General features: G+C 46.1%; 1 protein-coding gene across 2 annotated transcripts in view; it reads left to right on the plus strand.

Moving 5' to 3' along the window:
• The first annotated feature begins 314 nt into the window (after positions 1–314).
• The window catches only part of brms1la (BRMS1 like transcriptional repressor a), a 39,958-nt gene continuing 23,290 nt past the window's right edge, over positions 315–16,982 (plus strand). For both annotated transcript variants that reach the window (XM_038780648.1, XM_038780658.1), the window contains exons 1-2: positions 315–432; positions 9,540–9,667. In XM_038780648.1, the coding sequence (XP_038636576.1) occupies positions 344–432; positions 9,540–9,667 (217 nt within the window). In that variant the 5' untranslated portion in view covers positions 315–343. The remainder of the gene's footprint in view (positions 433–9,539; positions 9,668–16,982) is intronic.

Raw genomic sequence — 16,982 nt, forward strand, 5'->3', positions numbered from 1 at the left:
CCCCCCCCCCGACGCACTGCGCCATACCCCCCCCCCCCGACGCACTGTGCCATACCCCCCCCCCCCCCGACTCACTGCCCCCCCCCCCGGCTCGCCACTGCGTCCCCCCCTCCCTCCCTCCCTCCCCGTGTGCCCCCTGGCCCCTCCCTGTCTGCCCCCTTGACCCCCCCGTACCCACCTGACCCGTTGCACCCCACCCCGCCCCTTGCCTGCAGAATACATCCCATGACCATAAACTGGATTTGAATCCGGGTCCAGAAGTAGAAAGCTTATGTTTAACCTGTTGAGCTGCCAGTTTCCCTCGCATCCGTTTCTAAAAAAGTATGAATAATATCTTATAGAAATGGATGATGAAGACTGCGAAAGGAGAAGAACGGAGTGTTTAGATGAAATGTCCAATCTGGAGAAACAGTTCACAGATCTAAAAGAACAGTAAGAGTCAAAGTCAATAACTTGCCACATATTTGGTTAAACTTTGTTTGATTGCCTCGTTTAAAAGTGGAACTGTGATGTTAAATTACCAGAAAATTGCAAACTATTCTAACGTGGAAAATTTGTGTCGATGTTTTCTGCTTTATAACTCTTACATAGTGCCTGGAAGTAGTACTTTTGAGGAATTTTCTAATATTTCTGGGCCCAAGTGCACCCCAAGTACCATGCCAAACCATTTAAAGGTGCAGGTACGTATGTCCCCATCATTCAACATTGTTCCACTTTAACGTCAAGGCCATAATTGGACGGGTATGCACAGTAATCATTGGGACTGAATTTTATAATCATTTCACGTCGGGTTCCACATAGCGTTGCGTGACCAAACAGCACCATTTTAAAACAAGTGCAAGGAGACGCTTCTATTCACACTAGAAGCAACAGGGAATTTTTCTTTAAACTCTGCAGTACAGTTTAATGTGAACGATATCTGTACAATGTGGCCCACACCTTTCTTTCCAGTGATCCCGCTCACTAAAAACCTCCTGCTCGTCACCCCATTCCTGAGCCCTTATTCACAGCAAGGTTTTGATTAAAGGATACAGCAAGTGAGCGGAAAGGTCATAAGGAAGCCTGGAGCGAGTGGGTGGGGAGCGGTCAGTGGTAAGTAAGTAGAAAGAGTTAGCATATTCCTTTTGTATTTTATTTCAGTTTAAAAGTTGCATTGCTTACGGTGGTGGCCATGGAGTGAGTGGTCACACATTTGGCAGCTCCCGCTCGAGCATTTGTTTCGGTCCTTTTCCTTGGGCGGGTGTTTTGGAGGGAAAAGGTGTAGAGAAGGTGTAGGAAAGTGATACTCCACTGGTGAGGTCAGTGGATGGATTTGTGGACCAGAAGTGGGTTGAGCTGCCTTATAAGCAATGACGTTTTCAGCTATTTGCTGCGTGGTCAAGTTCATACAGATCTGTTTTTCTGTTAGAAGAAAGAAGTTGCAAGAGTAAAAAACTCTTTGTGCGTCACAGGGAAAGATGGCAGACAACAAGGAGTCGGACCTACCAGCCCAATGGTCGATGGCGCAGTTGGTGGACTTTCTGAATGAGAAGTTCAGCCAGCAGAGGAGGGAGGCTCAGGGGGACCTGGCGAAGATGGTCGACCTGCTGAAACTGGGGATGGACCTTGTGGAGCTGAAGCTGGAGATCCAGAGGCAGGCAATCAAGAAGGTGGAGGAGGCGGTGGGGGTGATTGAGAAGCAGCTTACCTCAATTTTTTGACAAAGGGGAGATCTTGCGGTGGACCAGGCAGACGAGGTGTACCTGGGAGAGTAATGAGCTCCTCGTATACCGGGACCAGGGTGCGGAACTGACCAAGAGGAGAGCTGGATTAAACCGTGTCAAGGCGGCCCTCTTTAAGAAGAGGGTGAAGTTCGGGATGCTGTACCAGACCTGCCTCCGGGTGACCCACTGGCCACGTGTATTTTGGAACACCGGAGGAAGCATTGGAGTTCTTGAGAGACAATGAACTGGCAGGAGAGGGAGGACATTGAATTTTGGAGGAAGTGTGACAAGATGTTGGTTCTCTCTGCTTTGCTTCCTTTTGGGTGGTGGTTCGGGGACAGCACCTCTTCTCTCAGGGTGTTTTTCTTGTGGGGTTCTTTGGTGGGATGCTGGAGGACTGTGGAGGGTGAGTGCACCTTCTTTCTCATTGTTATTGTTGTTTTCACTATGGAAGTGTGGGGGTGAAGGGAATCAGTGAGGGGGGGTAGGATGTCTGCTGCTATTGATGGGGGTGACGGGGGCAGGGAGGGCACCCGCAGTGGAGATAAACGGGTTGCGCGGATGAGGTGGTGTGTGAGCGGGTGAGGGCCGCTATTCGGGTATATGGAGCTGAATGACATGGATGAGGTTTCGGCCACCACTTTATGGGAGGCGCTTCAGGCAGTCGTTAGGGAGGAGTTTATATAGATCTGGGCGCATAGGGTTAGGACGGAGCGGGCAGAGATGGCTAGGTTGGTGGATGAGATCCTACAGGTGAATCGGAGGTCCTGGAGGCTGGTCGTTGAATGAGTGGCAGAAGCTCCATATGGAATTTGGGTTGGTGTTTATGGGGAAGGCAGTGGGGTAATTATGGTGGGGCAGGGGGCGTATGAATATGGGTAGAAGGCAAGTAGGATTCTGGCTCACCAACTTTGGAAGCAGGAGGCGGTGAGGGAGATCGGAAAGGTGAAGGATGGGAGGGGAAGGATGGTTTTGTACCCGGTGGGGGTGAATGGGGTTTTCGAGAAATGTTATAATAGGTTTTATGAATCGGAGCCCCCGGCGGAGGGAGAGGGAATGTGGCAATTTCTGAACAGGTTGGAGTTCCCCAAGGTGGAGGATGATCTGGTGGATTGGCTCGGGGCACCCATTGTACTGGTGGAGGTGATGGAGGATATGAGGGCAATGCAGGCGGGGAAGGCCCCGGGCCCAGATGGGTTTTATAAAACGTTTTTGGGGAATCTGGAACCTGTGCTGGTAAGGGCATACAATGAGGCGAGGGAGAAGGCGGGGGGGCGGGGGGGGGGTAGCTTCCACTATGTCAGTGTTCTTCAAAGTCGGGGGTGCGACCAGCGGGTGGCGGGAGGGTCACGGAGCCATTGTCCGCGGCGCTCCAGATCGCGCAAATCCCCGCGCAGCAGCCAGCGGCCGCGAACATGTTAAAAAAATTTGGGCGCACGCACTATGATCGGCGCGCATGCGCTTTCTGCGAACATGTGTAAAAAATTTGGCTGCATTGCGCATGCCCGCCTATAATCGGGCACACATGCGCAGTGTGGCCACTTTTTTTTTTTAAACGGTTACAACTTTTTGGTTTACAAGTTCTGTAGTGGTTTTTATTCATTTATTCGTTTATTTTATTCATATAATTTTAATTTTTTTTTCATTTTATTTTTTGTTAGAAGTTCGGGGGGGGGGAGGGTTTATGCATTTTTTTCATTTATTTTACTCATTTTATTTTTATTTTTATTTTTTTACAAGTTCGTGGGGGAGGTTTATTTGATAAAAATTTACAGGAAAAAAATGCAGAACTTTGGACAGATGGAGACTCCATACTTTCCAACACCGTAAGGCTTCACCTTCATGCAACAGGTTCCATTGGAGGAGCGTGTACGAGGGCCAAAGGGACCCTCCATTTCTGTCAACAAGGTAAGAGAAAATGGTGGGTTGCGCAGGTCGGCCGGCGTGGGTCGCGAAGGTCGGCCAGGTTGGGTCCCAAAGGTTGGCCGGTTGATTAAAAATGGGTCCCCTGAAAATAAGTTTGAAGAGCACTGCCCTACGTTATCACAGGCGTCGATATCCTTAAATGAAAAATGAAAATCGCTTATTGTCACGAGTAGGCTTCAAATGAAGTTACTGTGAAAAGCCCCTAGTCGCCACATTCTGGCGCCTATTCGGGGAGGCTGTTACGGGAATTGAACCATGCTGCTGGCCTGCTTGGTCTGCTTTCAAAGCCAGCGATTTAGCCCTGTGCTAAACAGCCCCTGTTTAGCCCCTAAATTTGAAGAACGATAAGGACTTGGAACAGTTTGGGTCCTACCACCCCGATACCGCTGTTAAATGTGGATGCCAAACTGTTGGCAAATACCTTGGCCTCTCTGATTGAGGACTGTGTGCCGGTGGGGGGGGGGGGGGGAGACCAGATGGGTATATAAAGGGGAGGCATCTGTCGGTGAAAGTGAGGCACTTGAATGTGATAATGATGTCCTCGGAGGGACAAAATGTGGAGGTGGTGGTTGTTATGGACACGGAGGAGACCTTCTATAGGGTAGAATGGGAATATCTGTGGGAAGTACTGGGATGGTTCGGGCAGGGGATTGTGGATTGGGTCTGGTTGTTGTACGGGATGCTGGTAGCGAGTGTAAGGCCGAATCGGGTGAGTTTGGGGTATTTCTGACTACATTGTGGGACAAGGCAGGGTTGCCCTCTCTCCCTGTTGTTTTTATGCCTTGGCAATAGAGCCACTGGCAATGGCACTTAGGGCATCAAGGAGTTGGAAAGGGATAGTGTGGGGGGGTGGGGGGGGGCAGGGCGATTGGAGCACAGGGTCTCGCGATATGCGAATGATCAACTGCTTTACATTTTGGATCCACTGGGAGGTATCGGGGGGGATCATGAACATTTTGGGGGAATTTGGTCGGTTTTCTGAACATGGGAAAGAGTGAGGTCTTTCTGAACCAGGCAAGGGGACGGGAGAGGAGATGGGCGAGCTGCGATTTGAAAAGGATGAAATTTAGGTTCTTGGGCATACAGGTGGCGTGGAGATGGGAACAAATACACAAATTGAATTTGGTGCGATTGGTGGAGCAGCTAAAGGGGGATTTTAAAAGATGGGGCGTGATCCCGTTGTCGTTGGCGGGACAGGTGCAGACTTTAATAACGACGGTACTCCCGAGGCTCTTGTGCATTTTCCAGAACCTTCCAATCTTTATTGCAAAGGCCTTTTTCAGGAAAATTAAAACTTTGATCTCGGTGTTTGTTTGTGTGGGTGGGGAAATCCACACGGGTAAAGAAGGTGCTGTTGGAATGGGGACGCTGGGGGGCGGGCTGGCCTTGCCAAATATAATGTATTATTACAGGGCAGCGAATATAGCCATGGTTAGGAAGTGGGTAGCGGGGAAGGGGTCGATTTGGGAGCGGATGGGGACAGCCTCTTGTAAGGACACAAGCTTAGGGGCACTGTTGATGGCGCCTCTGCCATTCTCGCCGGCGAAATACTCTACGGGCCCGGTGGTGGTGGCAGCCCAAGGGTGCAGGAACAATGGCGGCAGCATCTGAGGGTGGAGGGTCTGAAACACTGATTTGTGGGAATCATAGATTTGCACCAAGGGGGTTAGACTCAAGTTTTCGGGAGTGGTGGCAGGCAGGGATCGAATGCTTTGGGGACCTAATTGCGGGGAGAAGCTTTTCGAGTCCAGAAGAATTTGAAAAGGAGTATGAGCTGCCCAGCGGGAATGGGTTCTGGTACTTACAGTTGAGGGATTATAATAGGAAGTAGGTGCCGTGCTTTCCCGACTTGCCGTCTCCGTGGATGCAGGATGTCAGACTCGGGAGTTGGCAAAGGTAGGGTGTCAGAGATTTATAAGGAGGTAATGGATTGGGATGGAGCCCGATAAGAGAAGTCAAGTGGAAATGGGAAGAGGAGCTGGGGAGGGGAATAGAGGCTGGGTTGTTGGAGGAGGCTTTGAGGAGAGTGACTGCATCTGGCTAAGCCAACCTAAAGTAGCCCATAGGGCTCATATGACGGTGATCAGAATGAGCAAGTTCTTTGAGGGGGTGGAGGACAGGTGTGGGTGGTGCACAAGGAGGCCTGCGAACCATGTCCACGTGTTTTGGGCTTGTCTGAGGCTGACGAGGTTCTGGCAGGGGTTTGCAGATACAATGTCCGAGGTGCTGAAGGTGAATGTTGCCCCGAGTCCAAAAGTGGCGATTTTCGGAATGTCGGAAGTCCCGGGGGGCAAGAAAGGCCAACATTTTGGCCTTTGCCTCCCTGGTAGCCCGGAGATGGATTTTGTTAGAGTGGAGGGATTCTGGGTCGCCGAAGCCAGGGGGGTGGGTGAACGACTGCACAGAATTCCTTAAGCTGGAAAAAATCAAGTTCACCTTAAGAGGGTTAATGAGGGGGGTTTCTTCAGAGGTGGAAGCCATTTATCGACTTCAAGGTAGTTACAATGTCAGCAGTGCAGTTGGGGGGAATGGCGGTTGGGGGGGGGGGGGGTATTATCTGTTTGTTGTAAGATTTCCTGTTCGTTCTCTTTTTGATTTTGTTTGTGTGATATAAAATATAATATATATATATTTTATATATATATATATATATATATTCCTTAATAAAAATAGTTTTTTTTAAAGTTGTTTTCATTTATGAATATAGATATTTGGGAATGTACAGTATTTCAGCCTACAGGGTAGAATGTTTTTAGGCGCTTTTCTGAGAAAGGTCTTGCAGAACCTAACAACAACCTTTACATTGGTCGTAATGGGAACAGTTGATTGGCTTAACGTTGTTTCATTTAAAGTTGCACTTTCAGGAAAGCAACTACTGATTGTAATTGAGAAATTGAAGAGCGACCTATCCCTTACAGATTCTGTGACAGAAGTAATGTGATCACGTTTGTTCTAGTTCTTTCTCTTGCTGCTGACTCCAGCCCTCTCCCTGGCAACTACCTGAGAGTGAACCAGATTGTTTACAACCTTGGTGTCTTATTTGATCCCAAGATGAGCTTTGGACCTCCTATCCATTCTATCACTAAGACAATCTATATCCACCTTCGTAACTTTGCCCCTGCCTCGAAAATCTGCTGCTGATTTTTACTCACTCGTTGGTCTGACTTCCAATGGCCGCCCTCCACATTCTACCTCCTGTAAAGGTGAGGTAATCAAAACCCCCGTTGCCCGTGTCCAAAAAGAAGGACAAATGCAGCAAATACATGACAACACCATCACCTGCAAGTTCTCCACCATCCGAAATTGAAACTCTCTCGCCGTTCTTTCACTGTTTCTGGGTCATTTCTCAAGTGCAGAATAAATCCAGCCTCTGAAATACAGAAAATTATTTTAAGACTATGTCTGACATTTTAAGCACATTACATGAAGATAAACATATAACACTTGACTTCACCAGTCAGTTGATAAAGACTTGCAATCTTCATTTATCAAGTGAGTCGAGTGTCTAGTGAGTCCAAGTCCAATATCAGTGGCTCTGTCTGCAGGATTTCGTTCTTTGTCCCAGAGAATTTCTGAAGGCCAGTCTTGAGAGCAATGGTGGTTCGAACTAGCAGCATATGATCAGCTACAGCCATTATATCAGAACAGCAATTCTCCATTTTGAAAAGGAGAATTTAAACAAGAGAATATGAAAGATGGACCGATTTTTAAGATTTTCTTGCTTCATCCCTTTAGATAGCTTTTCTTCAATACTTTTTCTTCACAAAATCCATCAATTGCATCATCATAGGTAACGCTGTAAAAACTTTTAAAAGTAAAATGACAAACTGTCTTTTTGCCCAGCTTTGTCCTCTTATCTCCACCCTTCCCCCCCCCCCCCCCCCCCCAACTTATTTGACTGGGGCCCTGTGCCTAGGCATGGTGTGCTTTCAGTGTAAGCCTGCCTCTGCCATGGATCAGGTTAAGGAATTAACATCAGCCATGAGGCGCAAAGAGGGGCATCGTCTCCATGCAGCTGAAGTGCTGCCATTAGCTCTGTGCTGCTGAGGCAGGTGAAGTCCTGGAAACCTTTAACTCTGTTTTACTGAGATGTTGGGATCCAGAGAAGCTTTGAAGCATTGATTGCTCGGTGCTGCTGAAGAGATTGGGTCTCGGGAAAGCCCAGAAACAGTGTTGGCAGCAGTGTGGGTAAGAAGTTGGGGCAGTGTCTGTGTTTGAATGCTGGAGTCTACCCTGGCTATCCCAGGTGGGTGCAGATTCTGTAGCAGTTTTGGCTGGATATGGGAACAGATTTAAGAGAGATTAGAATAGTGTGTTTTTGAAGTGAGGGTTGTCCCCATGGAACCTGGGTGGCATAGAGCTCCTGTCGTCTGGATAACAGACTAACTCTTGGAAGGAGAGGAGCTGAAGTCCCTCATGAGGAAGGCCGAGTTTTTAAAAGCCTTTTGTGACTCTGACTGGGTGGATTGCTGTCTTGTTGGTGTCTGCCATTTAATGTGCAGTTTGTGGTGCATTCAACCGCAGTTTTCCTGTTAATTCATGTTTACCTCATTAATTCTGTATGTATGAGTACGAGATAAAGTATTTACTGTTTGCTGTGTTGACTTTATCGTAAAATTTATTCTGTTTGATTAAAACAGGGGAATTTTGTGGTTTATTCTAGTACATAATATGAATTTTAATTTTTATCTACTTTAACAAAAAAATTACAGTGCCCTAAATGGATCGGAGCAAACATTTGGAGATTTTATCTGGCTTGTAACAAAATTTGGTAGTCTGGTCTCCAATCGTAACAAAAAGTTACTAACATCATTGATAATGGAGCCTTATGGCTATCCCAGCAATTATGTATTTGGTAGCATAGTAGTTAGCACAGTTGCTTCACAGCTCCAGGGTCCCAGGTTGGGTCACTCTCTGTGCGGAGTCTGCACGTTCTCCCTGTGTCTGCGTGGGTTTCCTCCGAGTGCACCAGTTTCCTCCCACAATCCAAAGATGTGCGGGTTAGGTGGATTGGCCATGCTAAATTGCCCTTAGTGTCCAAAAAAAGGTTAAGTGGGGTTACGGGGTGGAGGTGTGGGCTTGGGTAGGGTGCTCTTTCCAAGGGCCTGTGCAGACATGATGGGCCGAATGGCCTCCTTCAGCACTGTAAATTCTATGATTCTAGTTTAAAAACTGTAATTGGTAATGCCTCTTTTGTGTTCTATAATCCATTTTTTTTATTGTATCTGAAATGAGATAAAATGTACAAATCATAGAATGGTTCCAACACCGGAGGGGGCCACTTGATCCAATGAGCCCATGCTGTCTCTGAGAACAACTCAAAATCCCACTCCCTACATTTTCCCCATAGCCCTACAAATGTTTTTTCTTTCCTTAATTATTCAATTCTCAAGCCGGCATAAATCTGCTTTGCCATGTTCTCAGGCAGTGCATTCCAGATCCTAAGTACTCATTGACTTTAAAACAAAAGTTTATCCTGTTTGCCTGTAGTTGTTTTACCATTCACCTTAAACTGGTGTTCCTGGTTCCCTTGTGCCAATGGGAATAGTTACTCCCTATCTACTCTGCGCAGACCACACTCTATTTTTGAACACCGCTAGCAAATTTCCAGCATATATTGTGCTTGTATCCTGTTGATGGCTGAATTGTCGCTGGGTCATTAATTTGAAAATGAAATCCCAAAGCAAATTGCGTACCAAGTATCGAGATGCAAACATAAATCAGATCCCTTTTTCCCTTAGGCTTGTATGAAGTATAATAAAAGGTACAACTATCTTTGACAGGCCTCATTTAGTGCTCCTAAATTACACTGTGAAAATTTTACACAAGATTTGCCGAGCCACAGTTTATATTTGATTTGACAGAAACCATTTCCAAGTGAGTGATTTAACCAAACAGATATATTTTCAGGTTATACAAGGAAAGATTAAGTCAAGTGGAAGCAAAGCTTGAGGAAGTTATAGCAGGAAAGGCTCCTGAATATTTGGAACCCTTAGCAGCTCTGCAGGAGAATATGCAAATTCGAACAAAGGTTGCAGGTAAAAATTAATTTCAACTTATGTTTTTAATGTGCAAAGATGATTTGATGTCATGTTTAGTATATTGTGCCTTTTCCTGAAATATTCATAACCTTTGGTTTTTGATGGTTAGATAGGGAATTTTTAAAGGTCTGCAATTACACAATATCCCGGGACAAATGTTGGATGCTGGAAATCTGAGAGAAAAACAAAATGCTTGAAATACTCAGCAGGCAACATCTGTGGAGAGAATCTGAGTTAATGTTTCAGGGCTAGATGACCTTTCTTTAACATTGAAGAAAGGTAGAAATGTAATAGGTTTTGAACCAGTGGAAGGGGAGGGAGTTTGGTAAGAACAAAAGGGAAGATCTGTGACAGGCTGGAGGGCAAGAGAGATTAAATGTCCAAAATATTTCATGGTGCAAAAGCCAAAAAGTGGTCATGGATATCATAAAGAAACACAAAATATGTCCAGATGAGATGTGAATGGTTATATAACAGCCACCTGAATGCAACATGAAAGGATAGAGAAAAAAGCTAGACAAAACCCAACCAGCTAGAAAAACATACAGAATAAGATGGAGGCAGAGATTATGATATAAAATTGTTGAACTCTTATGTCGAGTCCAGAAGGTTGTAAAGTGCCAGGTCGAAAGATGAGGTGCTTTTCCTTTAGCTTGCATTGAGCTTCATTGGAAATTGTAGCAGGCCAAGGACAAAGGTCAGAGTGAGACCAAGGGGGAGAATTAAAATGACAAGAGGGGGGGGGCATAAATGGAGATGTTCCGCAAAGTGGTCGACCAGTCTGTGTTTAATCTCCTTAATGAAGAGGGGCCAAAAGTGGGCCGAATGCAGGGTACCAAATTGAAAGAGAGTGCAGCGAACAGTGAGTGGAGTTGGTAGTTTGCTAAGTGTGGGAGTTAGGGGAGGGGGGGGGGGGGGTACGTTTTTCCCCTTCCTTTTCTGCTGTCTTGTTTTCCTAACTATTTTCACAGGTCAGAAGGGGCAGTTGCAGACCAAGGCCCAAAAAGGTGGAAGATTATTAAGGGATTAACTGAGAAGGATCAGGGAAAAGTAAAACCTCAGAGACTAAAAGAAGCAGGGTAAGATTAAAGAAAAAGGGTGTATCTAAAAGATTAAGTAATTAGCAAAGTTAGCGCATAGGACTCAGTAATATCAAGTTTAAGTCATGGCAGATGAGGTCAGCTGACTGGAATGTGTGACTTGTCATATGTGGGAAGTCATGGACCCTACCGGCATCCTGAATGGCCACGTGTGCAGGAAGTACTCCCGAATGCAGAAACATGGGAGAGTAGACAGAGTCAAGCTTCTGGCGGCATGAGTGGCCTGACTGTACAGAAAGAAAGCAGGGTCAACAGAGGTTGGAGATTCTTTAGTTTGGGGAGCAGACAGTTGTTTCTGCGGCTGAAGACATGACTCCAGGATGGTGTGTTGCCGCCCTGGTGTCCGGGTCAGGGATGTCACTAAGCGGATGCAGGGCATCCTGAAGGGGGAGGGTGATTAGACAGAGGCCATGGTAACATTGGTACCAACGATATAGGTAGAATGAAGGATGAGGCCTCTCGTCAAGAATTTAGGGAGCTAGGCAGCAAGACCTCAAAGGTTGTAATCTCTGGGTTACTCCCGGTGCCACGTGCTAGTGAGTACAGAAATAGGAGAATAGGGCAGATAAATGGGTGGCTCAAGTGTTGGTGCAGGAGGGAGAGGTTTAGATTCCTTAATTACTGGGATTGTTTCTGGGAATAGTGTGACCTGTACAAGCGGGATGGTCTGCACCTCAACCAGAATGGGATGAACATCCTTGTAAGTCATTTTGCTAGTGCTGTTAGGAGAGATTTAAGCTAGTTTGACAGGGGAGGGAACACAGTGTGTTTATGCATAAGGAATACAGACTGTTGAGTTTCAAGGGAATAAGGTGAGGCTGGGTGGCCTCTACTTTAATGCAAGGAGTATCATAGGCAAGACAGATAAATTAAGATTGTGGAGTTGTAATTTTGCCATCGCAGGGATGTGGTTGAGGGAGGGGTAGGACTGGCAGCTCAACATTCCAGGGTACAGGATCTTCAGGCGGGACAGAGGAGGATGTAAATGAGAAGGTGGTGTTACACTATTTATTAAGGAGTCTGCTACAACAGTAAGGAGGGACAATATCTTGGAAGGGTATTCTAATGAGGCTTTGTCGGTTTAGGATTTAAAAGGGGGCAGTCACACTGCTGGGAGCGTATTATAGACGAACGAAGAGTCAATACAGGAGCAAATATGTAGACAATTCACTGAAATGTGTAAAAATAAGAATAGAGTAATTATATTAGGGGATTTCAACTTTCCCAAAATCAATTGGGATAGTCACATTATAAAGGTTGTAGAGGGAGCAGATTTCTTGAAATGTGTTCAAGAGAGCTTTTTATATCAACATGTCGAAGGCCCAATAAGGGGTGGTGCAATGCTGCACCTAGTTCTGGGAACGAGGCTGGACAGGTGTTCGATGTAGCATTGGGGGAGCATTTTAGTGATAGCGACCACAACACTGGATGTCCTAAATGTGTCACGGAAAAGGAAAACGATGCTCTGCAAAAATGGGGTTTGGATTGGGGAAAGGCTGATTTTATTACAATAAGGCAGGATCTGGCCAAAGTAGACTGGGAACAGCTACAGGGGGGGGGGGGGGGGGGGGGGGGGTTCAAAATGGAATTGGCGAGAGAACATGTTCAACATGTTCTCTTTAGGATTGAATGTAGGAGCAACAATCCAGAGAACCCTGGGTGTCCTGGGAATATTCAGGACTGGATAGGAAGGAAAAGAGAGGCTTTTGACAAGTGCAAAGGGAGCAAATGTACCTAGGACCTTGTGGAGTATAGAAAGTGCAGTGGAGAATGCAAAAAACAATTAGGAGATCAAAGAGGGGACATGAGAAAACACTGGTCCAGGAAGTCGTCTTGATGCAATATGTAGATAGTCCAACTAGGGAAGAGGCAGTACTGGATCTGGTATTGGGGAATGAGCCTGGACAGGTGGTTGAGGTTTCAGTGGGGGAACATTTGGGAGTAGTGACCACAATTCCGTAAGTTTTAGAGTACATTTGGACAGGCATGAGCTTAACCCTCTTTTTGAGGTGCTGAATTGGGGAAAGGCAAATTACGATAACATTAGACAGGAATTGAAGGATTTGGATTGAGTGCGGCTGTTAGATAGGAAATCAACATTGGACATGTGGGAGTCTTTCAAGCGACAGTTGATTAGGATTCAGGAAAGTCACCTTCCTGAGAGAACGAAGGATAAGTGTGGGAAGTTTAGGGAGCCTTGGATAACGATGGATATTGTGAACCTTGTCAAAAAGAAAAAGGAAACTTTTCTAGAAGGGCGGGGGTAGAAGAAACCCTTGAGGAGTATAAAGAAAGTAGGAAGGTACTGAAGCAGTAAATTAGGAGGGCTAGGAGGGGTCATGAAAGGTCCTTGGCAAGTAGGATTAAAGTGAATCCCAAAGCTTTTTATTCATGTGTAAAATGCAAGGGGGTGGCCAGGGAAAGCATTTGACTGGTGGTGGTGGGGGGGGAATCTATGTGTTGAGCCAGAGGAAATGGGGGAGGTACTAAATGGGTACTTTGCATCAGTATTCACCAAAGAAAGGGACTTTGTGGAAGATGATTCTTGGGTAGGGTGGATGGACTGTCTGGATCATGTTAACAAGGAAAAGGAGGAGATATTGGGTCTTTTAAAATACATTAAGATAGGTAAGTCTCCTGGGCCGGATGGGATTTACCCCAGAATACTGAGTGAAGCAAGAAAGGAAATTGTTGGGGCCTTGACTAACATATTTGTGTCCTCATTGGCTACAGGTGAGATCCCAGAGGACTGGAGAATAGCTAATGTGGTACCGCTGTTTAAGAAAGGTAGCAGGGATAATCCTGGAAACTATAGGCCGGAGAGCCTCACGTCAGTTGTAGGTAAATTATTGGAGATAATTCTCAGGGACAGGATTTATGCCCTTTTGGAAACAAATGGACTCCTAAGCGATAGACAGCATGGTGTTGTGATGGGAGATCATGCCTCACTAACCTTATTGAGTTTTTTGAGGAGGTGACAAAGATGATTGATGAGGGGAGGGTGATGGATGTTGTTTAAATGGACTTCAGTAAAGTCTTTGACAAGGTGCCTCATGGCAGGCTAGTGCAAAAAGTGAAGTCACGGGATAAGAGGTTAGGTGGTTGGATGGATACAGAATTGGCTGGTTCACAGAAGGCAAAGGGTAGCGGTAGAAGGGTGTTTTTCTGAATGGAGGGTTGTGACTTGTGGTGTTCCACAGGGATCTGTGCTGGGGCCTCTGTTTGTAGTTTACATAAACGATTTGGAGGAAAATGTAGCCAGTCTGATTAATAAGTTCGCAGATGACATTAAGGTTGGTGGAGTGCAGATGATGTTGGGGATTGTCAGAAGATACAGCAGGACATAGATAGATTGGAGACTTGCGGAGAGAAATGACAAATGGACTTTAATCCAGACAAATGAGAGATAATGCATTTTGGTAGGTCTAACATAGAGGAGAATTATGCAGAAAATGGCAAACTCTTAGAAATATAGAAAGTTAGAGAGATCTGGGCGTGCATGTCCACTGATCTTTGAAGGTGGCAACAACACAAGTGGGCAGGGTACTCAAGAAAGCATATGGAATGCTTGCCTTCATTGGACAGGGCAGCAAGTATAAAACTGGCAAGTCATGCTGTATAGAACCTTGGTTCAGCAGTACTTGGAATATTGTGCACAATTCTGGTCGCCACACCACCAGAAGCATGTGGAGGCTTTGGAGAGGGTGCAGAGGGGGATTACCAGGATGTTGCCTGGCCTGGAGGGTGTTAGCTATGTGGAGAAGCTGAATAGACTTGGTCTGTTTTCATTAGAAAGAGGGAGATTGAGGGATGACCTGATAAGAGGTCTACAAGATTATGAGGGGCATGGATAGAGTGGATGACCAGGCACCCTTTCCCAAGGTGGAGGGGTCAGTCGCCAGGGGTTTAAGGTCTGTGGGGCAAAGTTTAGAGGAGATGTGCAAGGCAGGTTTTTACACAAAGGGTGATGAGTGCCTGGAACACTTTGCCAGGGGAGGTTGTGGAAGCAGATACATTAACGGCGTTCAAAAAGCATCTTGACAAACACATGGATAGGATGGGTACAGAGGCATATGGCACAAGGAAGTGCTGAGGTTTTGGCAAAGGTTGGCATCATGATCGGTACAGGCTTGGAGGGCCGAAGGGCCTGTTCCTGTGCTGTATTATTCCTTCTTTTGTTCGTGGGTAAGATTAGGGAAAATCCCAAGAAATGCCACAAATATATCAAGGGGACGAGGATTACCAGGGAAAGAGTAGGACCCATTAGGGACCATCTGTGCATTGAGCCGAATGACATTGGTAAGGTGTTAAACAAGTACTTCACTTTGGAGAAGGAGGATTTGGGTGTCTAATTCAAACAAACTGAGGTTCGTGAGCAGTTTGACATGGGGAGTGAGTAGGTACTGGAAGTTTTTGCGCACTTAAAAGTGGACAGATCCCCAAGTCCAGATGAGTTGTATTACAGACTGCTGTGGGAGGCAGAAGAGGAAATTACAGGGGCCCTGACTCAAATTTTTAATTCCTCCCAAGCCACAGGGGAAGTACCAGTTGACTGGCGGGTGGCTAATGTGGTTCCACTTTTCAGGAAGGGTGGTAGCGATAAACCAGGGTGAGTATCACATTGGCAATAGGGAAACTATTGGAAAAAATCCTGAAGGACAGAATCAATCTCCACTTGGAGAGGCAAGCTTTCATTAGGGACAATCAGCATGACTTTGTCAGAGGAAGGTCATGACTAACAAATTTGATTGAATTTTTTGGGGTGACTAGGTGTGTAGATGAGGACAGTGCGGCTTATGTAGTTTATATGGATTTTAGCAAAGCCTTTGACAAGGTCCCACATGCGAGACTGATAAAGAAGGTAAAGCACATGGGATCCATGGTAATGTGGCAAGTCGGATCCAAAATTGTCTTTGTGATAGACGAGAGGGTGGTGTTAGAATACAGTTTGTGTGACTGGAGGCCAGTGTGCAGCAGCATACCACAGGGATAAGTGTTGGGTCCCTTATTGTTTGTGATATATATATATAGAAGAAAATGTGGGGGGGGGGGGTGTGATAAATAAGTTTGCAGATGATACGAAGATTGGTTGGATGGTTGACAGTGAGAAAGAAGTTCTTGGGTTCAGGAGGATGTAGAAGGATTGATCAGATGGGCAGATCAGTGATGGATGGAATTTAAAGCCCTGAAACATGTGGGGTGATGCACTACACGATAAGGGAGTACTCAATTAATAGGAAGCTCAGAGGAATCTCGGGGTGCTTGTCAACAGATTCCTGAAGGCGGCAAAACAGGTTAATAGGGTAGTTAAGGCCTATTATCAGTCATGGCATAGATCATAAGAGCAGGGAGGTTATGTTGGAGCTGAACAGAACTTGGTTAGGCTATAGCCGGAGTACGGTGTTCAGTTCTGGTCACCACCCTATGAGAAAGATGTGATTGCACTTGAGAGGGTGCAGAGGTGATTCACCAGGATGTTGCCGGGGATGGAGCATTTTAATTATGAAGAGAGGCTGGATAAGCGCGGGGTTTATTTCTTTGGAGCAGAGAAGGCTGAGAGAGGGGACCTGATTGAGGCGTATAAGATTGAGGGGCATGGATAAGCTGGGTAGAAAGCAGCTGTTCCTTTTAGTTGAGGGGTCAATAACAAGGGGGCATTGAAAGGCAGGTTTAGAGGAGATTTGAGGAAAATAATTTCACCCAGAGGGTTATGAAAATCTGGAATGCACTACCTGGGAGGGTAGTTGAGGCAGGAAACCTCATAATCTTTAAAAATAATAATTGCTTATTGTCACAGGTAGGCTTCAATTAAGTTACTGTGAAAAGCCCCTAGTCGCCACATTCCAGTGCCTGTTCGGGGAGCCCAGTGCGGGAATTTAACCCACGCTGCTGGCCTTGTTCTGCATTACAAGCCAACTGTTTAGCCCACTATGCTAAACCAGCCCCATAGCCTCAAAGTACTTGGATGAGCATTTGAAATGTCATAACGTTCAAGACTTTGGGCCAAGTGCTGGGATTAGTGTAGATTAGAGGAAGTGTTTTTTGTCAGTGCAGGCTTGATGGGCTGAAGGGCCTCTTCTGTACTCTGATTCTAATTACAAGTAAATTGCTGTTTCGTTTAGGAGTATTCCCCCCCCCCCAATTCCCTCTCTTTTTTCCCCCCATTTCCCTATCTTCCCCCCCATTTCCCGATCTTTCCCCCTCCCCTATTT

Source organism: Scyliorhinus canicula, chromosome 2 (assembly GCF_902713615.1).
Source record: "Scyliorhinus canicula chromosome 2, sScyCan1.1, whole genome shotgun sequence".
Lineage (NCBI taxonomy): Eukaryota > Metazoa > Chordata > Chondrichthyes > Carcharhiniformes > Scyliorhinidae > Scyliorhinus > Scyliorhinus canicula.